A 17,791-nucleotide genomic window follows, 5' to 3' on the forward strand; every position below is an offset into this window, starting at 1 on the left:
TTCATTCTCTCCCAGTATCCACTTAGTACTTATTCAGTACTCACTTAGTATTCACTTCACTTGCACTCTATACTATCTCAGTCCTCCCATGGTATACACTCAGTACTTTATTCAGTACTAATTCTATTCTCCCAGTACTGGAATCTTCGTGTCAGTCATAAAGGGTTTTAAAACACGTGTTTGTTTTATAGACCAAACCTACACTACTGTATGTTTCAACTAGTATTCCATGAAAATTAAAAGTTCCTAACAGTATTAATGACACTGCAGGAGGAGGCAAATTAATGGGGTTGGGGGTGAGGGGGCAAGACTTCTCTCCAAGTCTTCCAGTGAGGTGAGCTGTCCAGCCAAGAGCATCATGGGAAAAGCAATAGCGGCATGCTGACAGACAGCTCAGAGCGTGAACCCCCACCTTAGGAATGCAACTCTCGTGACTGTAGACCACGCTCTAAATCCAACCTGCAGCCCGTTCGCTCATTCCTGCGCTCGCATTCAGTACCTTAATCTTCGCTAAAGTCTATCCTCTCCTTTCAAGGACCGTGCATTGAGTAAAGGAATATTTTTGATAATCAAAAGACAATTTTCTCCCCACTTTCAACACAGGATTTGTTTCTTAAAATGCAGATAAAAATCCCAACCCTTGCTCTGCGCCCAATCAAAACAGAGCTGTTTGTGTGGTTTAGCTAAAGGAACATCAAAGTCTTGTTAAAAAAGAACAGCACCATCTCATGCTATTTGGGTTTTCCATGACTAAAAACGTCAGGTATTTCAAAGACAAATAAGTCTAAGACATATTTAAGCTTTCTTTGATTGCACAGTGCTGTGAAGTTTTAGTATGATGCATTAACAATTTTTAACACAATTTGAATGACCACAACACATTCTGAAAATAAACAATTCATATGTAGAATGCTTGTACGTTACAGAATCTATTCTCTGATATTAAGCTGTTTAGTGCAGGGTGGTGTTTTGTTTATAACGCTGTAAAGCTGTGGTGATTTCAGAACAAAATCTCTGCATATTAGTCCAACAAGCACAAATGAGCACTGGTTGAGGCACACTGGCCAACAGAAAGTTCCAGCTGAATTTATTAAACATTAACCAAAAGGTCGAGTCGGGGCCAGACACCAGAACAGTGCTTTTGACTGTTTGTTAATTCAAGTGACCTCACCTTGGGTACATTCAGAGGGATGTTTAGTCAGAACTTTAATTAAATGGAAACAAACTGCCTTACTCGCATTTCAACACTGATTACTTATCAACAATTATTTCACCTTGTCTCTTTCTCCAATGTTTGTAATTATGTTTGTGAAGTGAAGCATGCTTGTGCTTTGGAATAGTGACAGAAATTAAACTATTCTTTACCATTATTAGTATTGACGTTAATGCTGTTGCTGGCGATAATGGTTGTAGCATTGATATACTGTAAGTATTAGTATTACCCTATAGCCACCCATGCGGTCTTCTGGCCGGAACGGTCTGCCGTTTTTGAGCCAGTGTAGCGTCGGGATTGGGTTTCCCACCGCTGCACATCGGAACTTCACTGTGTTGGCTGCTGGTACAGCGTGGAGCTTTTTCTCCATCTTTTCTGGCGAGGTCCAGCGTGGTGCCCCTAAAGACAAAAAAAATTATGTGTTACAATCGCTCGCTAGCATTGCTCCCTGAGAACGCATTAAGAAAATGATGCGTTTATGTAGACATCCATTGTAACACCAAATGCCTTTATGTTTTCAGTTCTTCCAGATTGTATTACAAATTAGGTTTATATAACTACTGTGCATTTTAAACATTATATTAGATTGAAAATATACTTCCAATATCCATGTTCAGAAAATAACACAACTATGGCCAATGTTCGTAGCTGATGCTACATGCTAATATAATTTATTTAATAAAACACAGTACAGTGGCAGCCTTATGAGCCCTACATCCAGCTTAATTCAGTACAAACATCACTTTCATACTTTCAACTAACATTTGAGTACATGTCTGAACTATTCATTAAAGAACATTAAGATAATTCAATATGAAATGTGATTTTGAAAATGGTCTCTGAAGCAATGAAAGACACATAAACACCGAGCTTCATTTGGTTTGTTCCCACAAGCTCAGCAGAAGCACCGGAGAGCAGAGGCCAAAGCCAAGGGGGACAAGAAGGCAAATCCAAACTGTTATTCACACTCAGCTTAACAACAAGGCTTACTGTAACCAACATCACTGTGCAATTCACACCAAGCAGCTTAAATAAAACTATATTTGCTTTCTCTCTAGAACACGATATTCAGAAAATGAAAAGAAAAAATACCCAGAGGAGGTGTAAGGTGTAAGAAAAGAGAGGCTTTCCAAGAAGAATAGGACCATCCAGTACGATTTCCTTTGCTTGGCCTGAATGTTTTCTAGGAATGTAGCATTTCTAGAAATTCCTGTAGTTCTGAGCATGGCAACAAAAAAAATCGACTGGTGGAAAATGGCGGATCATGAGATTGTTACTTGGGAATAACAAGGAACATTTTGGAAGGACATGTGGTTTTGATGAAATTCAATGTCCACATTCCTTTCAGGGACCCCGTCAGCACTTGAAACCAAACACTGGAATAAACTTAACATATTCCTCACAAAATTCTGGATTCACTTTAGACACCTTTCTTTCCCTCCTGTGGACTCACATTCTCTCAAGAACACACAAATAGTTTTCCTCTCAAAATAACATAAAAAGCAATAGGGAAAATCAGAGCAGTGAGATGTTTCTCAAACCATTAAGCTTAAAACACAGATAATTGCACTATTACACTGCAGCAATCTTGCCTCATATGGAGAGGTCCTAATTACTACATTTCTCCATATATGGATGACATTGGGAAGATTTCTGGTGTGTGTGAACCGGAAAGTTCCAGCATAACTTGATACCAAACATGTAAACAGAGGTCTTCCTTATAGCGTGAAGGCATGCCAATTGGTTTCCCTTCACTCTCACTCTCTCAGATGATAGCGCAATCCTCCTCCTCTCCACATGCAATCGCATTTTTACTTCCTTCCTCTGGGTCTCATCAACCCTGCAGGATTCTCCCTTTCTCTCTCTCTATTTTCCTCTAACCTTTTGACCTCCCTGACCTGCCAGAACAACAGAACACCTGGTATCTTTCTGTTAGCATGTTCCTTGAGACCTTGTAGCCATGGTTTGGCTCACATTGCTCAGTGGTCAAAGATGAACAGGTTGAACGGCCTGCCACCCTTCTTGGGCAAGAAGGGTGGCAGGGCTGCATTCCCATGGCCCCTGCCCGGACATGCCATATTTTAAAGTAGCTGCCCTCCCAAACCCCAGAGAAAGCTTCTACACCCACCCACTAAACCAGCACTGTGGGTTGTTCTTCACTTCTTTTTTTTAACATGTTAGAAATAGCTGACATATGAACAAATCAATAAAAGTTACCAATATCCTATTGATAGCTGTTCCAAATGACAGCATAATGTACTATTGTATTATTATTATTATTATTATTATTATTATTATTATTATTATTATTAGCTATTGCCTAGTATTGTGAGAGCACCCAAGCAGTAAGATGATTACCAGCCTGCTGGCCAACAGATTTAAAAAGTCAACAAAGACAAACAAACTGCCTAGGAGACCTCACAGATCTTAAAACTGCCTAGGAGACCTCACAGATCTCAGCACCACTACTCCCTCTTAGTAAGAAGAGAAAATGGAAAAGTCTGCAAAAAGGTTTTTGCCCAAGGTTGTCTACTCCAATATATCCAAAGTGGCCAAACACAAAACGAAGCATGTTGTTGAAAAAGGAAGAAGATATGCTAGTGTGGTGTTGCTCTCCAAAGAAAGAGTTCTTAGTGGTCCGGCTAGGCACAGTTCCAAACCATTGAGCCTAAAACTGCCTCAAGCACACTGTTAAACACTGCCAAACTTCCCCCCGTCCTCATGCAATAACCCCCCAACCACCACCACCACCACCACCTCCATCATCCGCCAAAGGCCAGAACCAAAGGCCAGAACAACACAGTACGTACAGACAAGTCCTGGTCCTGATCCAAATCAGAGCTTGCTAGTTAAAAAGCTTATGGCCTCATTCCTTCTCTCTTTCTACCCCACCCCCCTTTGTAACAGACAATTTTAAATTGGTGAAAGACACCAAATCTACATGAAGTGCCATAACAGATTCTGCTTCCTTTTTAAAACCGACTGTTCTGAATAAAAAGTTAGTTTCTGTCCCACCCTCGATCAATATCCTCTCTTTGTTTTTAAGCCCAACATTTACACACTTCAGCATTTCCACACAATTCTAATAGATTTAATAGGTTTTTTTTTCTTCTCCTGCTTTCTATCCCCTACATGATAAATGTCAAAGCAGACCTCACCGCCTCATTACTTCCTATATGCACTCTTTTAGCTGAGCCTGATTCAAAGCACATCTCTCTTCAGGTAAATAACACAAACCAGACAGGTGGTTTCCATAATGGACCAGTCTGGCTGACGGGCGCCTCTCAGCCAGGCTACCTGAGAGAAAAAGAGTAAAAGAAAGAAGAAAAGAACACCAGAGCAATGCCAGGAATGTGTCTGCATTGACATTGCACAGAGCTCTACTACAAGTCTAAAAATCTGGGTGACAATTGCTTGACAAGCAACCCCGCTGAAATGCTCTTCTATCAACAGACCCACCACGCTGGAAAAATGATGAATTTGTGACAAAGACAACACAAACTACTGCATGGAAAATAACCACAGAGCTGTTCTGAATATAGAGCAGGCCTGAAAAAAGGAAAATATACTGTATAACAATTTTTTATTGCACACAGACATGTTAATTTTGATTATCCACAGGAGTCTAACAGTTTTTCTGTAATATCCCAACAGGGAATGATGCTGAGAAAAGACACTGTGCAGCACTCCTAGAGCAGTTGAGGGTTAGAGGCCCTGCTTATGGCACTTCTGGGATTTGAACCTTCCTCACAATCTTTCAGTCACAACACTAAAACCTTTTCAATGATACTCTAAACACCAGTGCTGAGTGAATGCCCCACGCGGATTTTCAAATACTCACGCATCTGTTCGGTGTCTGCCCCGACATCATCTGATCGCTCAGCGTCGTCCTGATCGTCACCGGATGAGATGGTATCTGCAAGAGCACCGGCAAAACTGTAACCTTCCTGCTTTTACTCGGTCTATACAGCTCTACATTCATGCAATACTACTACAGCTACATAACAAGTCAAGGAACAATTTGGGAATGTAAGCATTAACATGATTGTTACTACTAACCAACTAATGCAAAAGCTACTTGAATTTCAAAAAGGTGCTTGAAAGCTATTTATATTACACATTTAATGTTTAGTCTAGAGAGGAAAGCCCAGAAATTGTTTCAACAGCATAGCTAAAGACAACAAACAGTAATGCTAGCATTCCCCATTTTAAACAAACCACTCCACCGTTTTACTACAACATGTCCGACAACATCCAACACAACGACTTCAAACTCCGAAAACAAGAATGTGACTAAAGCCAGCCTTTCAAACAAAGCATGTTTTGCAAGTTTGAAGATTTTGGGGACAAAATCTTGACACTAAATGGAGGTTTGGACCGGCCAAAAGATAAACGCACACGCTCAGCTGAAGCCTACAAAAATCATGCCGCCATTTTTAAACAATATTTCCCGAATCGGGGTCGTAGGTGGGCGGTTTGAGTTCTCTTTCAGTCGTGGCGTCTCACCTGTGACATTAACAATGAAGCAAACCGCATCAGTGGCCTTAGCGCCAGTGGCCTGGCATGCGTACAGGCCCGAGTCAGTCGGTGCAGCATGGCTGATGTGCAGCTGCTCACGCTCAATGAGCGTACGGTTGTCCGGAATAAGCGACGTGCCGTCTTTGGTCCACACGATGGCAGCTGCCTCAGGCAGCGGGCAGTTCAGCTTCACAATGTCTCCTGGGTGCACCGAGCACATGGTGGCCTTTGAGCTCTCGGAATTGATGGGAGGCTCTGCAGAGCAAGGGTAGGGAAGGGACGAGCAAGAGAAAAGAAAGCAGTGAGACAGGGTGCATAGGAAAAAGGAAAGTCCGGGTGAGAGAAGAGAGAAAACAAGCGAAAGCATGAGTTGAAAAAAGAGAGAGAGAACACCATAATGACCCAGCAAAGGCTCTGAAATGACTTGTGTGAAAGACAGAAGCAAAAAAGCAAACCCATCAAGGCACCAGTAAACGGGATCTGTTACCCAAGTACAGGACTGAGGCTGCAACGAACTAATCTTTAAATAACCAATTCACCAAATACAGGAGTATCTCAAAAGGGGTACCTTTTGTTCTGCCAAAGAATTCCATCCTTATGTAATGAATATGTTTGATCTATATGACTTTTCAGACAAAAAACACAATGAAGGTTGCTGGATTTTGCTGCAAAAATAAGAAGCAAGTGCGACAGTCAAAGTCTCCAGAAGAACAGTGTCTGGTTCTGCAAGATGCTCAATAAAACCTACAGCTCACTTCCTTATAAAACTGCACAAATTGTACCGGAGACTACTATTTTTTTCTTTGTCACACCAAATATTAACTTTGCTTCAATTACTACTGCTTACTGCTCTTTATATATACATATATATATATATATATATATATATATATATATATATATATATATATATATATATATATATATAGGCCTACATTTTGCCTGAAGATCTTGTCTGAAGATGATCATGGCAGCTTCTGAGCAGAGTATCCGAGCTTGCTACCTATGCTTTCTAGACGGCGCTATTCAGTGTACATACACTTTAGACTTTATAATTCATAAGACTTTAATGACTGTTACATATATATATATATATATATATATATATATATATATATATATATATATATATATATATATATATATATAATGACTTAATCAAAATTCCATGAATGATTTGTGCACAGAAAAATCATTCCATAATTATTCCACTACAATTACAAATGTCCTTGGTTTTCTTTTCCCCCCTGTCAATTCTACTTGGGCCCCAAATTAAGTCCACAATACCGCTTATTCATTTGACCAATTATGTGCAATTTATACTTGTAGAGTCTATCCCAAAACCCACGGAACTACAGGAAATCAGATTCTCCTCCACCATCTGTTATTCATTTCAAGGCTGCATAAGACAAACATAAAATGTAATAACAGCTTATAACGCTTCTGCTATCCATCACAGTTGTTAATGAAGCATTAAACAATGCAACATTCAAGCAACACAGAATTGCCATTTTCCCAATTAACAGACGCAAGCAAAAGTCAAAAGGAAAATGAAAGCGCAAAAGGCAAGTTATATATAGGATAACTGCCGGAAAGAGAAAAACATGCTATTGTGTTCCTATTTTGTCACTATTCACTTTGTTACACACCTTCACACATGCAATTCTAGCTAGGCTGAAAGAGTTGAGTATTAAACTACAATATTGCAGTCATCTCCCAAGTGTTGAACATTTACAAGTATCGTTTGGAGAGAGATTTAAAAGATATGCACAAAGATATGTGCTTTGCATTCAATGAACACAGGAAGATGCTTAAAGCAGGACACATGCATCAGTTGGGTTGTTTTAATTATCAAAAACTAAATGTATTTCTTGATGAGGTGCAGCAATGATAAAGGCAGCAGTCCTGGAGAAAAAGCATGGTGGAACTTGCCTTTTTAGCTGATGAGAGGACGCAGTAATTAAAGGCGCAGTGGCACTCCCTGGCTTGGCTGCACATCTCTCCTGCAGCACATACCTGCGCTATTATGTGAGCCGTAACTGCCTTCTCAGAAAGGGGAAAGCCAGATCACTTCACACATGGGACTGAAGGGGGCCCAGGAGCGTGTGTGATGAGCTAAACCTTCCAGGCATATTGCCCCACACAGGTACAGTTGCTTTATTGTTTTTTTCCCCCCTCGTCCCCCCTTTCCCTTGCTTTCCTTCATTCCGGAAATAATTAAGTCCTTTTTTAACTTGCTGTTTAAACTGCACGGTCATGTGGCAGTTGATTGATGGGAACAGTATTCACCGCCTTATGTTTCCGGAGGCCTGTGTTTGGCAAGCGGTTAGTTAACTGTTATGCGCTGTGTGCTTCCTTCTATTGTGCGATCAAAGGCTAATCAGAAAAAGAGTGAGGTGCACATACACGTCGTCTGTTCCAATCTGAGATTCATTATCCTGGCGCACAATAGTCTAGTAGTAGTACGCCACACTTTGTGGCATAAGCTTGAAGACATTTAGACATGAAGTCTGTTAGGTGAGAGGCGAAACCTCTTCCACTAGCCCTGTCACATCAACTTACTACCAGACCAATCGAATACTTGGATGGCTGGAAATCATAGATGTGCATCTTACTGAAAATGGTAAGACGTCATTTGAATTCTGCTGACTGTCTAATAAGTAAAAGAGAGGTATGAGCTGTGGGTGAGAGATGTCTGAGCATTTATAGTCACATGCAACTTAAAGGGAAAGGCAGAAAACAGTCAGAAAAACAATACAGATTAGACAAGCACTCCATAATGGTCAAAATACTTATGAAAACTTTTTTTTTTATTATAAAAAATCAGGCACCGGGCCTCTTCAGTCCGGCCACCAGTTACAGTGTTGGCAAAAAATGCAGAACTCTTCAAACTTTTTTCATGTCTCCTTCCTGCTTTCAACCCACTGCATCTGTTCTATGCCATCAACACCTCCTCTTATCCTTCCCTCACCTCTCACCCCTGTCGTTGTGACCCCATGACTCTGACCCGCACCCAGCCTGGACCCCCTACCATCCTCTGATTTTCTGGTTCTTCATGGGAAAACACAAGGACATGTCAATACCTTAAAACAGACTCTAGCTTGATGCCAAAGACAACTGACCTATGCAAAAATCCCACAGCCTCCAGGGAAGCAAGATCCGAGAGAGCATATGTAACAGCAGTCACTACTGATCACTCTAACAGGTGTAATGGCTGCTTGCTTTTTCTGATTTGCACCTCTGTGGCAGCACATAATTTAAGCTTCCTCCAAATCATGACAAGGTTTGTCATCCAATTCTCACACCAACCTCCTTCACTTGGATTGAGAGTTGAACCGATACGACACATTTGAGGTGTGATGTAATCAGCTTCTGATAGCACCTCATGCCATATTTCTTAAATTCATTCCCACATCACTGATAACAAAATCGTAAACCTTCGATCCACGAGAGCGGTTACCCCCTCCTAACCTCCAGTTCCTGTTTTCCATCTCCTCCTTCCTCATTTTCTCACCCTTTCTTTTCCCAATAGGCCACTGAGATTGTAAGACTCTACCTTTTCTCTCCCCCCTCCAACTTCTCTATTCTAATCTCCAATGCCTTTTCAAATTCTAATTTTTGCCGGCTTTATCGTCATGACAATGCGTGCACAGCCAAAGGGCACAAATCTCTCGGGGCGTCCACAGCAACCGTCTTCCAGACGATAATCGGAGGCCTCCTTGGATCCCTCTCATAGCCCAATTTTCCCACCAAATGTAGCCAGACGAATGTCGTGCATATATTTCAATCATATAATCGCATCAGCATTGAAGAATTGCTTCTTCCACATTTATAAAAAACTCTCGATGCTGCACTTTAGTAACGCCTACAACTTCTGGTCACAGCCTCCACAACATCTGCTGGTTGTGCCCAGCAAACATGAGCAACACATTTATTGGAGCCAGGTGTCACACACACAGAGGTCCACAGCATGGTTAAGTCTCTAATTGCAAATTCAAACTGAGGATCGACACACCATCAGACAACATCATAAAATAACACTGGCAATTAACATCCTCATCCACAGCACTTAAATTGCAGCTGTCCAGCATTTTCATTTGTTTAGTGGGAGAGTGTGTCCTCACATTCAACATGGTACACATAATAACGGGGCGTGAGCCGATACTTTTATAGCAGAAGCAAAGTGTAATAATCAAACGGTGTTTGGGATTAACACAGCACCAGTTCCTGCAACAGAACCTCCAGTTGAAACCCTTTTCATGTGATACTCAGGGTTTCTTCTTCTCTTCAAACCCTAAACTCGTACAATATTCACAACTCGATGATTGTAGTCTAATTTTGTCTAACACACTCAAAGACCAAAAGCTTGCAAAGCAAAGAAGCAAACTCAGTCAGATGGTACATACTGACTTTCCCATAAACCATCCTGGAAACAAGAATCCGGGTATAAACCAGCCAGCTACAGGTTATAGCAAAAACATTATAAACTGGTAATAAAGTATAAACAGTATTTATTGTGCTGACATTTTAAAAATAATGGGTTATAATGATCTGAATTTGTGCTCTAGATTCTCCTGTTGAAGCCGGAGCAGTAATCAGAGTATCTCATTACCGCGTGTGTCTCATCTCCGTGCACTCCCTCATTGCGTGCACTGGTGTTACAGGTTTTGAGCTTTCTAGAATTTAGCGGGACGCTCGGGTTCCACGGAGGGGAGGAGTTAAGGAAAGACCTGCAGGGGTGATGAGGGGGAGGGGTGCGATGGGTGGAAGGAGATCGGCGGTAGGTAAGATTTCCAACCCAGGATTTAAACCAAATGAAAGCATGGCTGATTTTGTCTTATTCTGTCTGAGACAATAAGACATACAGGCGCTGTAACTCAAAAACAACAACAAAAACAACTCTGGTCACTGCACTTATAATAAACTTATCACCAAATCCAAACGATGATTTACACCAAAATGTTCCAGCTCTGGTTTGGTACTAGCGTGTACAATCAGATGGACCGGGACACTGAGACGAGAAGGGGAGAAACTTTGAACTTGATGTAGTCCAGACCTTGTTAGATGTGTGCATTCTCATATTCCCACACTTCCACACTGGGCTCTTCTTGTCCTGCTTCCCAACGACTAACACATGACTCGGATTATTCATCATAAATCTTAATGGTAAAAAAAAAAGGAATTAAAAAAAAAATCACAGTAAGAAAAAAAGCAATGCAAAGAGTTGAAACCACTTGAGTGCAGCAGGCGATCTGACGCACAACTTAAGTAAATCCAGGGCCCGCTCAGACGAGCCTCTGCTATTACACCCTCGGTGGAAAATGCAAAGAAGTCATGGCCAATACATTATCTCCAACTGAAGTGCAAGAGGACATGGGTGAGCACAGGGTGGGCACGGTCTTCCAGAGACCTATTACTAATCTAAAAGTTTGTCTTTCCATGTTGTGTGTGTGTGTGTGTAGGTAACTTGTCTGTGCTTTGCTTACACAATACTTATCTACTCACCTGAGACTCACAGCCACCATACAATGTTGTTGTTGTCATTTACATTTCCATGCAATTAAAACACTGCACATTTCTTTTCACTTCTGTTAGAGCTTTGAAATTGAATGGCAATGTATATTTTACACCTACCAGTGACCAAAATACTTGAGGATTATTGGAGTGCATGCTGAAGGAGAGCTGTGTGCTCAACCCATAGACATACATAGACGTCGCATTGGCTGCTTTGGCCCGTTGCTGCGATAGGTCAACGCATCTGCCATATTGATGCAGGCAAGACTGCCCTATAATTGTTTATGATCTACGTGGAGTACAAAAAATAGTTCTGTCTCCAATTACTTAGAATCTTGATAGTTAGACTTGGAAAATTATTCCTTGTCATAAGGAATTGTGAAAACTCACACTTCTGACAAGCGTAGAGGCATAGATTTAGCTTATTTTTTATTGTTTAATAAATCTGAGACGTTCCTCATGTAATATAATTTAATGTACATGAAATGTGCCTAAAGATTTTTTCATTGTGGAAATGGATTGTTCTCTTTTCAACCCCATCTTTTAGCTTTTCTAATGCTCCAGATCAGAATTCTATTCATAAAGTTCATTCATTTTTAAATACTAAAAAAAATAGTGCATCTTTAAGTACTAATAATTGACTACCATCGTACCAAAATTGACCATTTTTACAGTTACAGCGGTAAAAGATTTACGTGATTATGATAATAATAATAATAACAACAACGAGCCACGATTTGATGACAAGCTATTAAATCATTATAGCCTATCGATACACCTACTGTTTGGAGCTGAGTGGGGAAACTGTGAACAGATGGTTTATCTGCATCTCTATCCCGACAGTCTGACCTGTCCTGCCAAAGTCCTCTGGCTTGAAGTGCTCACTGCACAACACGGGGGACTCACTTGCAGAAACACCTTCCCTTCTGACAGCTACTTCCCCCTGACTCCTCAACTGTTTCTCTTTGGGAAAACCCCTTTATAGTTTGAGAAAAGTTAACTAGCCAACTAACTACAGTAAGATTCACAATATGTCATTCGCTCAACCGAAACAAGGAGCTTGTCATAAAAGTCGGTTTGCAGAAAAACGGCAGTATAGACGAATATTTCGATTATCGGCAATTTAGTTTATAATATAAACTATAATATAAGCTGAGACTTACTACTGTTGCCCGAACCAATATGGAGGGGGCGTTGACCTACCATCCAGCAGCCGATGTGGCGTCTATGTATGTCTATGGCTCAACCTATCAGGAAAAACCTCCACAGCACATGACACTTCATCCTGGCCACTTAATCTTCCATCATATGACCCACCACACTTTCCCATGAAATGAGAGGGGAAAGAAGTGCAAATCTGATTAGTAAATTTGGTCATTAAATTAGTGGATTTGCTATAAAATGGCTTTAACAGAGCGAGCAGAATTTACTAAAAGTTAAGTTGCCTTTCATATGTATAGAATATCTCAAGCAGGACGACCCATTTGCTTAAGACGACTGACATTTTACAGCACTAAGGGCAAAGAGCATTTAGATTGGTTTGAGTGGAGGGGGGCTTCTTAAAACAACTTTGTCAGACCTCCTTATAATTAACATTATGATTAAAGCTCTGGGAATTGACTTAACCAGCACAACAGCTATAATCACACCTATAATCACCTGCTGGGAAAGATGTGCTGGTAAGAATGAACTCTGACAGCAATTCTTGTTACCAGCTCTACACATGCAGTGCAATCACAGCCAGACAAAAACAAATCTAAAAGTCAGATTTGTGTTTTTTTTTACATGCAATCAAAAGCCATCAATGGGACTTAAAAGGTTTTTAAAAAGTGGGATACTTTAGCAGCATTTAGACTTCAGTCCCAGACAAACCACATCCCGTTTTAAGGAAGGTAAGAAAAATGTTTCTTGTTTCAATGTCACTCCCTAGTGAGAGCAAGCATGGTTTATTTTCCTCTCAAACAAACTATGAGCTGCTAGCATGCCAGCTAGCAGGTATGTGTGTGGTCCATGGCTCAGAACATCATAAAAATTTAGACCAACGGTGGGAGAGAAAATAAGAGAAGAAAAGACAAACACATCAGAAGTGGAGCCTCGAAAAATAAAGCCCATGAAACTGTTCTGAAAACAAGTCATGGGTATTTGGCTAATTTGAAAAGCCAAACAAGTCAAATCTAGAAAAAGGAATGGCATCAAAACAAAAAAGTCACACTGCTCTCCCTAGCTGCCCATCAGAAGTTGCTCATTTGAACACATGCAGCAAAACATTAAGAACTCTTAAACCTCAAACTATAACAATTTTAGTAAACCATCTCAGATCCCTTCTAGCAGACCCAGCACAACAAATCAAGAAACACACTGAGACTGAAAACTTACACAGCGAAAAATCAGTCAAAGTCCACAAATGAGCCAATCTCACAAGTGATATTTCCATCCACCTCATTCTTTCCTTTCCCAACACTTCCTCCCATATAATTAAAATAGCTTGATGTGAGAAAAGAGCTGGTTTTGAAAGTGAGGTACAAACCCCGTGTGTATTCTCTCTTCTCTGCTTTGTCATATCATAAACCCATAGGATTCGTTACTAAAACTTTTCAAGTCGTCCTTTCAGACATCCAGCGCTACTCACCGTCAGCAATCGTGGCCTCCTCTTCTTCGCTAGGCACAATGGGTGGCCGTGCCTGGACCGTTGATGCCAGGCTCGCCAGCAGAATCACAAGCATGAGCCATGGCCAGGTGGGCATGGCGTCATTGGTAGACACACCTCCCCATCCCCCTTTCCTCCACCTCCCCCTGGACACTGATCCCATCTGAGGGCCTCCACCCGACCATGAACTGCAGACGGCAGCTCATGAACTGAAACTCACTGGAAGGATCCAATCACCTGTGGCAAAGCAGAACAAGAGGCAGAGTCAGACATGTGATTGCTGCAGTTTTTCTACAGAAACTCATAGTGGTTAAGGGGCCCCTGATCCTGAATCCATGATATTTCATCTTGCTGTATGCTTTTCAGAGGACATGAGAATTTAGTTACCAGGTTGTAACATTTACAATTCATTTACAGTTTAGTAGTTCATCGTGGAAAGCATGATAGCAACAATTGGAGGTGTGTGTGTGTACACTAAATGCTGTTGAACAAGCTGTACCACACACACATACCAAAGCACTGATACTATAGAGCACTAATCTCCCTGTTGTTTCACAGCTACACACCTTAAATAGAGTGGTAGGATGCGTTTTTTTGTTTGTTTGGTTGGTTGATTTTTGCGTTTCTTTTCCAAATCTACCCTATTTTTCTGACTGATTTCTAAAGGGAAACCAAAAGAAGTTCATACATAAGATAAATAGGTTACAGGTAACCTGCAACTGAAGTAATCTGTATTAGGCACAACTCATCTCACATAGCTACTAGGCTAATATAGGTCATATTTGTACTCAATGTAAACCAACTCCTCTCTGATATTTGATTTTATTTGCCTCATAGAGAACATACATATAATAGATTGAAGCTTTCAGAGTGGGAAAATCCACTTTATGAAAGCGAAATTTCCAGAGAAAGATGACTTTTTGGGAAATAAAAAATTCTCTTTCATCAGCTGTGCTTCTGAGGATGTGGGACGTCAAACCCCGTTTTTTTGTTGCTGTTGTTGTTGTTTTTTTAGTCCGAAAAGTCCTGTTTCTTTGGAAACTTTGTATATTAAACTTCTACGGTTATTACACGATTAATACACTTTATTATAAGTCAGAATGGTGTAATATATTTAACGACAGCTTCCAGTTTAGCTCGAGTATGTTACGTGACACGCTGCGCGAGCGTTAAGTGGTTTCGGTGACGTAGATGTTCTAAAATGACGGCTACAATACCACACTAAACACTTCGCACGGTTATTCTATTCCGCCGTGTAAAACAACAACAACAACAACACAAAAGTAGTTCAATATCTGTGTTGGCACACTATTTTTTGACACTAATTGCTAGGTGGTTGAACCTTTCAGACATAACCTGTGAGGGTTTTAAGTGAGATTCGCGGGGGCGCAGCTGCACTCTCGAGACCGTCCAGCTGCGGTTCCCAAGCGCGTGCACGAGTCCAGCTGCGCGCAGTTGATTAGCTGTTTACTTTCATCGTTTACTGAACAATCAGGGCAAACGTTGCGAATAACTCCAAAACACTAAAGAGTGTGATATCATCTGGAACCAGGCGGTCAGGGAGAAGCAGCAGGGAAGCATCTCCTCACACTTCTAGTTTACACAGTCCCTGATTTCCATAGGCTACAATCAACTTGTTGAATGCCTTCAAATCAAAGCAAAAATGCATTCTTTTTTTTCTTTTTTTTTTAAAGCAATGCAATACTAATATCTCTCTCTCTCTCTCTCTCTCTCTCTCTCTCTCTCTCTCTCTCTCTCTCTCTCTTTCCTTAACTGTATTAGAATAACACGTCAGTCGCGTGCAGTTCTGCAAATAAATATGCACTCAATAAATTTTTTTAAAGAATCCCTCGTCTTAACGCAGTCATCACCAGCATGTTAGGCTAATAGCAACCTCTTAATTATTTTTTTTGGTGCATACAATACAGACAAGCTAAACTAATCTCAAGGCTAATCATCTGCGCTCCTTTCACATTCTAATCACTTTGCATTTTCACAATGAAATCCCACTGAATGCGCTCGGAGATTTACGAGTCTGCTTCTACACAATGCCATGCATGCATTCAGTCAGAGCAACCTCTTAATGTTTACGCTTCACTAAGGCGACTATAACCGGCTCACTATTTATGTATGTATGTATTTATTTATTTATTTATTTATTTATTTATTTAACTATTGATCACAAGTTAAGGGTTAAAAGGCAACCTTAAACGCAAACACTTAATCACTTAATCAAAAATCATTTCTCAGTCTAAAAAAAAAAAAAAAAAAAAAAAAAAAAAAGCAGGTTAGGTTATACCAAAAATCAATCTAACAGTCTGGTAGTGGTTGTACTTTGTTGTTGTCGTTGTTTGTAAAAATACCCGCTAATTAAAATGTTACACTTTTATCTAATTCCTAATTGTCATGCACATTTTTGGATGTCGTGCTTTTTTTTAGCAGACGTTCCAACACTCTTATAGGCTCATTAAATCCAAATGCAGAATCAGACTTCTCCCTTCAAAAATAAATAAATAAATAACCATTTGTGCTATTTTGCATGCTGAAATATTCCCCTACATTAAACTAAATACTAGTTTAACACCAGGCCGGACCGCGTCTCCTAAACTACACACACACACGCGCGCGCGCGCGCTATAAGCGCGTGTCAACAGTTGCAAAACATTTTGAGTCATTGATCCTGAGCACTTTCCACTTCTCGTGCAATGTTTTGTACAAAGTTGTTTTTTTTCATGCATCAACATAAAACATCACAAACCCGAGACTTACTCCTGAGGCCCAGAGCGCTGCGCTTCTTAATCCGCATGAACGAGTGAAACAAGCGACTTCTTTACGTCTTTTTTCCCCCCACACACAACTTCACCAGTCAGAAGTTCACTATTCCAAATTCCACAAATCGGCAAGCAAAGGAGCACAAGAATAAATAAATAAATAAACAAACAAACAAACAAAGAAATCACTGATCCTTTGCAGAGAACAGCATTCCTAGATGGGAGCGTCGCAAAAATTCCGCAGGAGTTTTATTTCACCCCCTTCTTCTTCTTCTTCGTCTTCTTTATTATTATTTATCCGTCCAAACAGTTTTGGGAGACAACCAGACAAAAAAAAAACAACAGAATGATGCGTCCTGGATTGTTTCCCCCCTGCTTCAGTCCTTCACGTCCTTGCACCAATTCAGATCCTCCTGGAGTTCTCAGATGAAATCTGCGCTCCTCAATATCACCCAAGAAGTACTTTAAAACGTGTAGTCTCGACGTCCTCCTACACACACGCGCACAGTAAACACGCACTACACACTCACACACACACACACACACACAAACATATACATATACACACACGCGCGCGCGCACACACACAGCTCAGTCTAGTCACTGAACGCCAAAGCTCTTCTCAGTCTCCGAGGACGTTGATCGTCTTCTCATACGCTTTTGTCAGGCTTAGGGCTTTTTTCCTCCTTCTTCTTACGCTCTCTCTCTCTCTCTCTCTCTCACTCTCCCCCTGAAGAAATGTCACTCCCCCACCCGCTCCCTGAAACCTGACACGTTTCCTGACTGGAGCTTTTGGACTCCGTGCGCCAATGAAAAATCTCAGAAAGTCCAGCACCCCTCAGTAGTGCGCTCCTACATCAGCGACGCACCAGTGATGTAGTGTTCGACTGGAGTTTACTGGAGAGTGTGGAGCAGAGGCCTCCTCCTCCTCTTCTCCTCCTTCTTGTCCCACCACCATAAATCCTGAGATTTACTCTCACAAGAACACCGCCGCCTAGTGGTGGCATGTATGACGCGTCCAATGCCTCCTGCTAATTTGCGTACTGGGTTTGAGCTTCACACAAGGACAGCTACACTCTCTACAAAGTGATCAAGGGTTTGGTTTGTTTGGTTGGTTGGTTGGTTGTT

The 17,791-nt window shown here is 41.0% G+C and overlaps 1 protein-coding gene across 7 annotated transcripts in view; it reads right to left on the reverse strand.

Moving 5' to 3' along the window:
• The window catches only part of fgfr2 (fibroblast growth factor receptor 2), a 39,923-nt gene extending 22,386 nt beyond the window's left edge, over positions 1-17,537 (reverse strand). For 3 of the 7 annotated variants that reach the window (XM_053679498.1, XM_017464049.3, XM_053679500.1), the window contains exons 1-5: positions 16,662-17,537; positions 13,875-14,129; positions 5,720-5,986; positions 5,055-5,129; positions 1,443-1,612 (exon numbers count right to left, since the gene is read on the reverse strand). In XM_053679498.1, the coding sequence (XP_053535473.1) occupies positions 1,443-1,612; positions 5,055-5,129; positions 5,720-5,986; positions 13,875-14,055 (693 nt within the window). In that variant the 5' untranslated portion in view covers positions 14,056-14,129; positions 16,662-17,537. Of the gene's footprint in view, positions 1-1,442; positions 1,613-5,054; positions 5,130-5,719; positions 5,987-13,874; positions 14,130-16,650 lie in introns of all 7 variants that reach the window. The other 4 variants (XM_053679499.1, XM_017464048.3, XM_053679501.1 and 1 more) reach the window with 4 other exon arrangements.
• Between the last annotated feature and the right edge of the window lie 254 nt (positions 17,538-17,791).

The sequence above is a fragment of the Ictalurus punctatus genome, chromosome 3 (genome assembly GCF_001660625.3).
Source record: "Ictalurus punctatus breed USDA103 chromosome 3, Coco_2.0, whole genome shotgun sequence".
NCBI lineage: Eukaryota > Metazoa > Chordata > Actinopteri > Siluriformes > Ictaluridae > Ictalurus > Ictalurus punctatus.